The sequence below is a fragment of the Orycteropus afer genome, unplaced genomic scaffold (assembly GCF_000298275.1).
Source record: "Orycteropus afer afer isolate SDZICR_OR568_19922 unplaced genomic scaffold, OryAfe1.0 scaffold01044, whole genome shotgun sequence".
Lineage (NCBI taxonomy): Eukaryota > Metazoa > Chordata > Mammalia > Tubulidentata > Orycteropodidae > Orycteropus > Orycteropus afer.
In genome coordinates this window covers 219,563-232,255 of record NW_006922631.1, presented here as the reverse complement: position 1 = coordinate 232,255, position 12,693 = coordinate 219,563, and the positions used below count along the sequence as shown (strand labels likewise).

The window sequence follows — 12,693 nt, the reverse complement described above, 5'->3', positions numbered from 1 at the left end:
CCTTCAAGGCTCAGGGGTCCAAGATTATCTTCTGTGTCTGTGTTAATTGGTTTCCCTTTTCTTTGTTGAAGAGGGTCTGTGCAATCCTTCTGCCTAGTCCACCATCTTGCCCCGCCTAAGACTGTAAATCTTTATGGAAGCAGATTTCCTCATCTTTCTTCCATGGAGTGAATGGTGGTTTTGAACTGCTGACCTTTTGGTTAGCAGCCGAATGCTTTAACCACTACACCACCAGCGTTCCTCTCTTCTCTATAGAATCTTTCAATATTGTGAGTACAGGCTTGAATTTTTTCTAAAGCTTGAGAAATGCCAAATATGTTCTTTCTCTTTGGTTTTCTAACTCCAGGTCTTTGCAGATTTCATTATAACACTTTATGCTGTCTTCTCAAGCTGTCTTTTGAAACCTTCTGTTCAGTTCTTTTACTTTATCATTTGGGTGATCTACATCCTAGAGCAAGTTTCAGAGTCTCTCTGACATCCATTTTGATCTTCTCTGTCTATCTTTTTTTTTTTTTTTTTTAAATTGTGATTTGGGTGAAGATGTACATAGCAAATTCACCCTCCATACAGCAGTTCACATATACTTTGTCTCATGACATTGACCACAATTTACCACAATGCAACAGCTCCCCTCCCACTTCCTCCCAATAATCACCTCTTTCCTGTGTCCATCCCTCCATGCCCGCCTGCCCCTTGAGCTGTCTCCCAGTGCTTAAGCAGTTCTTCTTTCTCCCATGATTGTTCTCTCCAAGGAGTGTATCTACTTGAGGTAAATGTTCAGCTCATATGCCTGTCTTTTGCTTAGCTGGAAGCCACAGGTGTGGGTTCAATTCCAGAACTGATGGGCAGCTAGGGGCCATAATCTTAGTGGTTCCACCAGGCTGTATCAGACCAGCAAACCTAGTCCCTCCCTCCTTTTTTTTTTCTCCAAATGATTTTGAGTTTTGTCCACATTGTTCTCCCTCTCTATCCAGGATCTCCTACATAGATCCCCCTCCAAGTGGTTGATATTGGTACCAGGCACCATCTAGTTCTTCTGGTCTCATAGTCGTATATGCTGCAGATTGGATGGTGTGCCAGTCTCTAGGACTGATTGTATACATTAATCCTTGGTTTTCTTCTTTCTTCTTTGCTCTGGATGGGGAGAGACCCATTGTTGCATCTAGATGGCAGCTTGCAAGCTTTTAAGATCCTAGTCACTACTCGCCAAGGTAGGAGGTGGAACAATGTTTTGTTTACTATGTTATACCAATTGAGCTTGATGTCCCCTGCGACTATGGTCCCAAACCCACAGGTTCAACCACTCGGTCCCTCTGGGTAGCTGGCTGTGACCAAGCAGTGACTATCACCTTGCCTCTTGTCAGCTCTACCATACACCTGGGAATTCAGATCATTGACATAAACTTATAGCACCATTGTTTGCCAACCCTATACATGTTCTTGGGTACACTCCCTGCTTCACAGACATACCTACTAGTGCAGCCTGTCCACCCATCTATCCACCCATATACCCATGTTTGCCTTCACTAACAACGCAGTACTGTATGTGCAAAAGAGTTCATCTTTGTTGTCTGTACCTCCCATGTACCTCTCTATGTCTTTCTCTTCCTCAGTGCCACCATATTGATCAGTCACATTTGGTACATTGCCCTTCTCTTCACCCAAATAAAAACTTATCTCTATCTATCTAACTGTTCCCTCCCCTCCTCTCCCACCCCTGGTAACCAACAAAGAAAATTTCCTTCCATAGACAAACCTGTCCTTGACTTTTACAATAACGGACTAATACAATATTTGTCCTTCTGTGATTGACTTACTTCACTTAGCATAATGTCCTCCAAGTTCATCCAAGTTATGTGGTGTTTTGCAAATTCTACATTATTCTTTAGCATTGCATAGTATTCCATTGTGTGTATGTACCATAGTTTGGTTATCCATTTCTCAGTTGATGGACACCTAAGTTGTTTCCATCTTTTGGCTACTGTAAATAGTGCTGCATTGAACATGGGTGTACATATGTCTGTTCTTGTCATGACTCTCGCTTCTTTAGGATATATACCTAGTAGAGGAATGGGTGGGTCAAATGATATTTCTAATTACAGCTTTTGAAGGAATTGCCATACTGCTTTCCACAATGGTTGTACCATTTTCTATCCTGTCTTTTTAATGACCTTTTGTTTTCTTCATGTATGATGTCTTAGATGTTATTCTACGACTCGTTTGGTCTCATGCATTAGTGTTCAATTTGTAAGCTCTATTCTTAAGATGGTTTCTAAATTCAGGTGTAATATACTAAAAGCCATACTTTGGCTCTTGTGGACTTGTTTTAATTTTCTTTAACTTCAACTTGAACTTGCTCTGGTAGCATAGTGCCTAAGGCACTTGACTACTAACCAGAAGGCTGGCGGTTCAAACCCACCAGCCACTCCTCGGAAGGAAGATGGGGCAATCTACTTCTGTAGTAATACTGCCTCGGAGACCCAAGAGTGTTCGCTATGAGTCGGGTCCAACTTGACGGCATATAACAACAACAACATGTGCAGTTGATGGTCTGTTCCACAGTTGGCTTCTGATCTTACTCTGACTGATTATACTGAGTTTCTCCAGTTGTCTCTTTCCACAGATATAATTGATTTGATAGCTGTGCATTCCATCCAGCAAGATCATATGCATATATTAGTATATATGTTGTTGAAAAAAGGTATTTGAAATGAATAATTTGGTGGTCTTGCCAAATTCTATCATGTGATCTCCAGTGTTATTTCTATCACCAAGGCCATATTTTCCAGCTTCCTATCCTCCTTTGTTTCCAACTTTGACTTTCCAATTACTAGGAATTATCAATGCATCCTGATTGCATGTTTGATCAATTTCAGGTTGCAGAAATTGGTAAAAATCTTCAGTTTCTTCATCTTTGGGTTTAATGATTAGGGTGTAAATTTGATTACTTCTAGGGCTGCTAGCCACCAGCCACTCCTCAGAAGGAAGGTTGCACAATCTACGTAGTGATACTCGGAAACTCAAGGAGGGGTCACTATGAGTCAGGTCCAACTTGACAGCACACAACAACAACAGTGTTGCTAGAGAAGATAGTAAAAAATAACACAAATGAATGGCTTGAACAAATGGATTTATTCTCTTACAGTTTAGGAAGCTGGAAGTTTGAGTTCAAACTGCCAGCTTCTAAGGGCTGGGTGAAGACCCCTCAATCTTGAGTTTCACCTCTGCCTCTTGTTCCCAGCACACTGGAGCTGGAGGCATCTCTTCACTCAGGCAGCGGCTAATTGCTGAGTCTGACAAACCCAAGGTCAACAAGTAAAATGGCACAGTCCTAAAATTAACTCCAGTGTACAGGTATCATCACATGGCAGGCCACTGACTCAAGTCCATTAACAATTCCAAGATTGGCAGACAAAATGGCAGGCTGCTGAACAATGAATCAACTACATGCAGGCTTCAAGTGTGACAAAAGCTGCTGAGACCTTTTTCAAAACTTCTCCTTATATACTGGAAGCAGACCATATCCCTAAGGCAGCTACTCAGCTGCTCCAATAGATTCCACCATGGAGCAGATTGCCAATCTCACCACGGGGAATAACTACATCCAGCTGCCCAGGTATTTAACCAGGCCCAGCCAAGTTAACACATAACCTTAACTACCGCAGTCATAGTAACTGATCTTTCCTATAGGCATATGGATATTATCCTCTTACTAACTGTGTTGTACTTTAGGATACATCTTGAAATGTTCTTTTTGATGATGAATGTGATGCTATTCCCGTTCAATTTGTCATTGCCAGCATAGTAGACCATATGACTGTCAAATTTAAAGTGGCCAATACCAGTCAATTTCAGTTCATTAATACCTAGAATATCTATCTCTATGTATTCAAACTCATTGTGGATGACTTCCAGTTTTCTGATTATTAATGGATTTTTGCAGCTCTTTTTTTTTTTAATTGTTTTGAGTTATGGCTCATCAGCAAATAAAAGTCCTGAAGCTTTAGTCCATCCATCTCCATCCTCTATTTTGAGGAAGCATCTCTTCCCCAGTTGTATTTTGAGTGCCTTCCAACCTGAGGGACTCATCTTCTGGCACTATATAAGACAGTGTTCTGCTGCTATTCATAAGGCTTTCAGTGGTCAATTGCTCTGCTAAAGCCTGCCCAGTATTGGTGACCCTGCTGGTATTTGAAATACCTGTGGCATAGCTTCTACCATCACAAAAACACACAAACCACTACAGTACAACAAACTGACAATCAAGTGGCTCAGTTCGGTGACATGAAATTTATCTAAGTTGTTGTGTATAAATAGTTCAGTGCTTGATATTGCTGAGTAATATTCCATGGTATGGATATACCACAGTTTGTCCAGGTAGTCACTTATTGAAGGACATTTTGGGTGTTTCCAGTCTTTGGCTATTACAAATAAAGCTTCTATGAACCTTAATTTACATATTTTTTGTGGACATAAGTTTTATATTTTGGAGATAAATAACCACAAATACATTCTGGGATTGTGTGGTCTGTGTCTGTACCTCTGGCAATACTACATAGTCTTTATTACTTGTAGCTGTACAATAAAGCTTAAAATTGGGTAGAATTATTCCTCTCATTTTGTTATTCTTTTTCATTATTGTGTAGCTGTTCTAATTCATTGTGTTTCTATGTAAATTTTGAATAAGCTTACTTATATTTACAAAAAGAAAAAAAATATTGCTGATATTTTTATAAGGATCATGTTAAACCTATATGTCCATTTGAGAAGAATTGATATTTTTACTATGTTGTGTCTTCCAATCCATGAACACATTTGTCTCTCCATTTTTCAGGTCTTCTTTTATTTCTTTCATTAGCATTTTGTAGTGTCCAACACACAAGGTTTGTACATGTTTTATTAGATTTGTACCTAATACTTTTTCTCTTTTTTTAAGGAGTAATTATAAATGGTTTCCTTGTGTTCACTGCTCATATATAGAAATACAACTAGTATCTCTACATAGGTTTTGTATCATGTAACATTATTGAGCTTATTAGTTCTAGGAGGTTTTTGTAAATTCCTGAAATTTTCTACATAGAACATTAAGTCTAGGGAGAATTGTATTCCTTTCACTTCTGATATGTATGCCTTTTACTTTCTTTTCTTGCTATTATGCACTAGCTAGGACTTCCAGTACTATGTTAAATAAGTGTGGACATTACTCTCTCACCATTAAGTATAATGCTAGCCATAGTTTTGTTGTAGATGTTCTTTATCAAGTTGAGGAATTTCCACTGTATTTTAGTTTTCTAAGAGTTTTAATCATGAATTAGTGTTGAATTTCATCAAATGATTTTTCTTTATCAATCTTTTGAGGTTTGCTTTATGGCTTAGCATACAATCTATCTTGGTATGTTTGGTACTTGCAGAGAATATATATTCTTCTGTTCTTGGGTGGAGTTTTCTATAGTTGTGAATTAGATCCTGTTGGTTGATGGTACTATTTACTTCTTCAATATCCCTACTGATTTCCTGTCTATTTGTTTTATAAACAAGACCAAGGGTGGATGTGGATAAGGCATGGCTATTTGTGGAAGTAATGATAGAACTTGGACTTGCAGGCTAGAGTGTCCACATGCTTATACACCATGCCCACCATGAGGTGGAATGTTGTGGGAGTAATAACAGTAGAGGAGTGGCAAAGGATTCTAAATTCAAAGCTGGCTTTCTAGAAGGTCATTATGAAGGCATATTTTTCAAAGTTGCATAGAGTGTAGCTCTGGTAGCGTAGGGCCTAAGGCACTTGACTGCTAATCAGAAGGCTGGCAGTTCAAACCCACCAGCCACTCCTCAGAAGGAAGGTTGGGCAATCTACTTCCATAGTGATACTGCCTCGGAAACCCAAGGAGGGGTCACTATGAGTCAAGTCTGACTCAATGGTAAATGACAACAACAACAACACCATCATGATTTATATCTTTTCAATATTTAGATATATGCTGTATTAGCCTCCATTTGTAGTCTTTCTCATGGCCCCAAATGTAATGAACAGGTTTGCTTACCTATTCTTAGATCTGTTTCTAAATTTTCTATTTACTATAGTTGTTGCTACAATACCTGTCATGGATTGAATTGTTTGCCCCCAATATTTGTATCAATTTGGGTGGACCATGATCCTCAATGGTTTATAAATTATGTAATGATGTAATGTGGCAGATATAGAATGATATTCCATGATGTGATAAGTCAATCAGCTGTACCCAGATTAAGGGTGGACGTAAGACTCTTAGTTCCCTCACAGACCTGATTTAATATAAGGGAGCTTCCCTGAGGTGTGGCCTGCAATACCTTTTATTTTACAAGAAATAAAAGGAAAGAGAAGGGAGCAGAGAGCGGGGGGATCTATTACTACTAAGAAAGAGAAGCAAGAAACAGAGTGCATCCTTTGGACCCAGGGTCCCTGCACTAGGATTCTCCTAGGATCAAAAGATAAACAGAGAGAAGTGCTTCCCCTAGAGCTGGTGCTCTGAATTCACACTTGTAGCCTGCTAAACTGTGAGACAATATTTCTGTTTGTTAAACCCATCCATGTGTGATATTTGTGTGACAGCACCACTATTTAACAAGACAGAATTTGGTACCAGGAGTGGGATACTGCTGTAACAGATACCTAACATGTGGAAGTGGTTTTGGAATTGGGTAACGAATAGAAGCTGGAAGAGTTATAAGTTACCTAATAGTAAATGCCTAGACTGCCTTGAAGAGACTGTTGGTGGAATTATGGACATATAAGACAATTCTGGTGTCAGCTCAGAAGGAAGTGAAGAGAGTTGTAACACCAGACATGGCAGAGAGACCACAGAAAGATGGCAGTGGGAGAGGCATCAGAACCAACAGAACCAAGAGACTGGCCTGACATGGAGTAGCAAACTTCCTGACTTAAGGAGCAAGAGAGCTGATAACCTTTGGGCTAGAGGCTTCCTGGTAGAGTGTGTTGCCTCTGGGCACTAATTGGTAGCACTGAAGAGCTTTGTAACATTTCCTGGAACAGGGCAGAGGCCATGCTGGCCTCTTCAGAGACCAAGGAAACAGGAAGCAGAGTTGCCTCAATCTCAAAGGGAAGGACCATGGCCTCTGGGATTTCAAAGTGTGGAGCCATCACACCCTGGTAGGATTCAAAAAGTCAGATCTTCACCAACTTGGTTCCAAAGTGTGGGGCTGCCATCTAATGAGTGTGAGTGGGATAGGGCCAGATCTGCTGCCAAAAGCTGAGGTGGTGGGGCTGCCATTTCCAAAGGACAGAAGAATATGGCCTTCCAGGTTGATGGAGTAAGGTTCCTACTCAGATGATGGGGAGAATGGGCCAACCCAAAAACCAGGGGAGCAGAGTTGCAGGTCCAGTCAGCCTGGAAGGCAGAACTGAAGCCCAAGGTTGAGGGGTTGAGAGAACATGGCCAGAGTCTGGAGGTCAGGGCCATTGCATAAATGGTCTCAGAGAACAGAGGAATATTTTTAAGCCTTGAGAGCTAGTTAAATTGTTTTGATGAGTTTGTTTATTTTTGTTTTGTTTTACTTTCTTGAAGCCATTATCCCTTCTTTCTCTGTCTACCCTGTGCCTGTTCTACCATTGTGATTTGGAAGCAGATATCTTGTATTCTAGATTGAGAGATGAAGAGGAATTTGCCCTAGGATAGATTTTGTACTTGGAGTTGATTTAAGTCTTTTGGCATGCTGTAATGGGGTGAAAGTGTATTGGATGTGGCAAGGACATGAATTTCTGGGGCCAAAGGGTGGAATGCCATGGATTGAATTGTGTCCCCCCAAAATTTGTGTCATCATGGCTTAGCAGTTGACCAAGCAGCAATTTGGTTTAGCAGTTCCACTTGTGGTATTTCTGTTATAGCAGAACCCTTGGGAGGAAGGTTGGGCAATCTACTTTCATAGTGATACTGCCTCAGAAACTCAAGGAGGGGTCACTATGAATTGGGGAAAACAGAGACAACTTGACAGGACATAGCAACAACAATAAGAATAACTAAGACAGTGTCCCAGCCATGCTATTTTCAGTTCTCTTGCTTCATGGTTAAAATCACCCCTCACTTTTGAAAAAAATTTCCAGACAATTCACTCTTGTTTACTTCTTTATGAATATGAGGATTAAAAAAAAAATAATAATAACAATCTGTTAAAAACCACAGTGAGGCTTTCAATGGAATTGAATGGAAATAATGGATATATTTTGTGATAATTGCTGTCATTATTTAGTCTTCATTTAAACCAAAAAACCAAACTCACTGCCATCGAGTCAATTCTGACCCATAGCGACCCCCACTGGGTTTCTGAGGCTGTAAATCTTTACAGAATTAGATTGCCCCATCTTCTTTCCATGGAGCAGCTAGTACGTTTGAACTGCTGACCTTCTGTTTTGCAGCCAAATGCCTTATCCCCTGTGCCACCAGAGCTCCTTAACATACAAAAAAAAATTTGCATCTCCTTTTATTCAAACCTTTTTTTTTTTTTTCTTTTTTCTTCTCTCTCATTACAATTTTAAAGTTTTTACTCATTTCTTGTAAAGTTCATATCTGGGTTTTCTCTTTTCTCTCTCTAGGTTGTTGTTGCCATTGTTAATGGCATCTTTCTGATCCATTACAGTTGATGACTATGCCATCCTTTCATTGCTCAGGCCATAAAATTCTCTCTTTTTTTTTTTTAATTTTTATTGTAATTTGGGTGAAAGTTTGCAGAGCAAATTCATCTTCCATACAGCAGTTCACATACATTTTGCCTCATGACATTGACTGCAGTCTCCCACAGTGCAACAGCTCTCCTCCCAATTCTTCCCCATAGCCACCTCTTCTCTGTGTCCTTCACTCTCATGCACTCCCCTCTCCAGCTGTCTGCTTGTGCATACACAGCCCTTCTTTTCTCCCATGATTGATCTCCCCAAGGAGTGTATCTACCTAATATAAATGTTCAGCTCATATATGTCTTTGTTTGGCTGGAAGCCACAGGAGTAGGTTCAGTTCCAGACTTAAAAGGCATCTGGGGGCCATAGCGTCAGGGGTCCCACTGGGCTCTATCAGACCAGAAAACCAGGTCTTTATTATTTTTTTTTTTTTTAATGATTTTGAGTTTTGTTCCATATTGTTATCCCACTCTGTCCAGGATCTCCTACATAGATCCCTCTCCAAGTAGCTGAGAGTGGTAGCTGGGCACCATCTAGTTCTGGTGTCATAGTCATATAGGCTGAGGATCACATGGTGTACACGTCCCTTGGAATAATTGTTTCCATGTGTCTATGGTTTTCTTCATTCTTCTTTGCTCTGAATGAGGAGAAAAACATTGTTGCATCTAGATGGTTGATTGCAACTTTTAAAATCCCAGATGCTACTCACCAAAGTAGGATGTGGAATAGTTTTTTGTGTAGTATTTATGAGTTGAGTTTGATGTCCCCTGCAACCATGGTCCCTGGCCCACAGGTCCGCCTGCTCACTCCCTCTGGGTAACTGGGTGTAGTCAGGCCATAAACTTTGAAGATATGCTTGTCTCCTATTTTTCTGTCCCATTCCATATCCAGTGGCTCTTGGCTCTACCTATAAAATATATTCAGAATATATGACCACGTCATTATACTTCTTTCAAACAAAGGGGGGGGGGAGAAAAACTCCCATAGAATCACATCTGACTCATAGCGACCCCTCTTTGGGTTTCTGAGGTGGTATCACTATGAAAGTAGATTGCTCAGTCTTCCAAGGAGTAGCTAGTGGGTTTGAACTGCCAGCCTTCAGGTTACCAGTCAAATGACTTAGGCACTACGCCACCAGACCTCCTATACTCCTTTGATATTTCACTGTTCTGAATGACTATCATCTCTCTCTTGGATTAATATAATAAAGGGTTTTCTTGCTTTTCCCTTTGCCCTCACCTTCCAGTATATTCATAAAACAGCAACCAGATATTACTCCTTTACTCAAAATACTTCAGTGGCTTTCCATTTCACTCAGAGTAAGAGTTAGATTCCATGGGCCTGTAAGGCTTAAATAATCTGGTTATTTAATCTGCTCTACCTCCCTGACTTCTGTTCCTACTACCCAGTCCCCTCTAGCTACTTTATCCTACTTGCTTTTCCTCAAAATTACTAGACATGCATTTACTTTGTGGCCTTTAAACGAGCTCTTCTTCCCAGAGTATTCTTTCCCCAGATATCTAAGTGACTAACTTCTTCATTTCCTTCAAATATTTGCTTAAATGTTATCAATGATTCTTACTTTTGACTTCCCTTATGTTCTTATCTCCTTTACTCTACTTTTCTTTTTCTTTTTGTAGCACTTAGTACCTTGTAACATTGTAATAACATATACTTACCATTTAACTTTTATTTTCTGTCTCCCCAAGACTATAGTCCATGAAGGTAAGAATCTTTGTTATGTTTACTAGGATATTGAAAGCATCTAGAGTACCTGGCATAAGGCAAATATTTGTTCAATGAGGGTTCTTGAATGAAGCAGCTATAAGATTGGTGATTATTTCAGTGCCTGTATTATTAATACAGGCATAAAATTTTAACTGAGTCCAGACCAGCTCCATAATTCCTTCTTGTCCTGAAGTTTAGTGATTGTGTAATAATTTATTTATCCTGTAATTTCTGTGTGAGCAACTTAGTTTGTGTTCTTGTATATTTAAGAACTATGAAAGTAATGCTTTTGTAAGTTTTATATGCTACTAAATTCATATGCTTCATTTTGTGGTACGTAATAGAGGAAACTTTTCTTGTGATTTTTCAGGCTGGGAATCTATGTGTGAGACTGAAGAATTAACCCCACAACAGGTCATATATGAAGAAGAATCATCCCAGAATATAATAGAAGAATTTACAAGCTATGACCTTGAGTACTCCAGTTTGAGAGAAAAGTGGGAATGTGAGAGCCATTTTAAGAGGCAACCAGGAAACCCGAAGTCATGTTTCAAGGAAGAGACAATCACCCATGAAGAAACCCTTGTTGATAAAAGAGAACAGGAATATAACAAGTCTTGGGGTAGCTTCTATCAGAACACATTGTTTTATACACAACAGATAATTCCTGAAGAGGAGAAAGTACATAAACCCAACACATATAAGAAAAGGTTCAGAAAAAAATTAACGATCATTAATCCTGAGAGTGTCTTTGTAGAGAAGAAGCTTTTGAAATGTAATGACTGTGAAAAAGTCTTCAGCCAGAGCTCATCCTTTACTCTTCATCAAAGAATACATACTGGAGAGAAACCGTATAAATGTGTAGAATGTGGAAAAGCCTTCAGCCAGAGATCAAATCTTGTTCAACATCAGAGGATTCATACTGGGGAGAAACCTTATGAATGTAAGCAATGTAGGAAAGCCTTTAGTCAGAATGCACATCTAGTCCAACATCTTAGAGTTCATACTGGAGAAAAACCTTATGAATGTAAGATATGTAGAAAAGCCTTTAGCCAGTTTGCCTACCTTGTTCAACATCAGAGAGTTCATACTGGAGAGAAACCCTATGAATGTACTGAATGTGGGAAAGCATTTAGCAATAGATCTTCCATTGCTCAACACCAGAGAGTTCATACTGGAGAGAAACCTTATGAGTGCAATGTCTGTGGAAAAGCATTTAGCCTTCGTGCATACCTTACTGTACATCAGAGAATACATACTGGAGAGAGACCCTATGAATGTAAGGAATGTGGGAAAGCCTTTAGCCAGAATTCACACCTTGCTCAACATCAGAGAATTCATACTGGAGAAAAACCTTATAAATGTCAGGAATGTCGGAAAGCATTCAGCCAGATTGCATACCTTGCTCAACATCAAAGAGTTCATACAGGAGAGAAACCCTATGAATGTATTAAATGTGGGAAGGCTTTTAGCAATGACTCGTCCCTCACTCAACATCAGAGGGTACATACTGGAGAAAAACCTTATGAATGTAATGTTTGTGGGAAGGCCTTTAGTTACTGTGGGTCTCTTGCCCAACATCAGAGAATTCATACTGGAGAAAGGCCCTATGAATGTAAGGAATGCAAAAAAACCTTTAGACAGCATGCACACCTTGCTCATCATCAGAAAATTCACAGTGGGGAGTCACTTTCACAACCCGATCCAATTAGTCACCAAATCCTATAGCTCCTATCTTCTAAATGTAGAATATATTCTTTTTTCTCTAATGTTGTCACCCTCACCTAAGATTCATCTCACCTGGACAACTGCTGTGGTTTTCTAACAGGCCTTCCTGTATCTGCTTTTCCCTCCTTAAATCCATTGCCACAAGGTACCCAAACTGATCTTTTTAAAGTATAAGAACACACACATCACTGGTGGCACAGTGATTTAAGCACACAGCTGGTAACTGAAAAGTTGGTGGTTCAAACCCACCAGCCACTGCACATGAGAAAGATGTTGCAGTCTGCTTCTGTAAAGATTACAGCCTTGAAAACCCTATGGGGCAGTTCTACTCTGTCGTATAGGTCACTATTGGTCAGAATTGACTTGATGGCAACAATTTTTTTTTTCTGTTTGTTTTATTCTTCTTTGGCTAATGTCCACAGCCTTTAAATTTGTGTGTACAGCTCTCCATTGTCTGATTCTTACATATATTTTAACTTTTATTTCAATCTCCCTCTCTGGGCACTAGACACTTCTGAGGACTGAGAAGTTAGATTTTGGAAAATCATAGCTCTGCCACTACTGTGGCA

The 12,693-nt window shown here is 39.7% G+C and overlaps 1 protein-coding gene across 1 annotated transcript in view; it reads left to right on the top strand.

The window, feature by feature from the left end:
* Window positions 1-12,124, top strand: part of LOC103212634 (zinc finger protein 570) — a gene marked incomplete at its 5' end in the record, with an annotated part of 66,066 nt that extends 53,942 nt beyond the window's left edge. The window contains one exon of the mRNA XM_007958611.2: window positions 10,767-12,124. Within this exon, the coding sequence (XP_007956802.2) occupies window positions 10,767-12,124 (1,358 nt within the window). The remainder of the gene's footprint in view (window positions 1-10,766) is intronic.
* Between the last annotated feature and the right edge of the window lie 569 nt (window positions 12,125-12,693).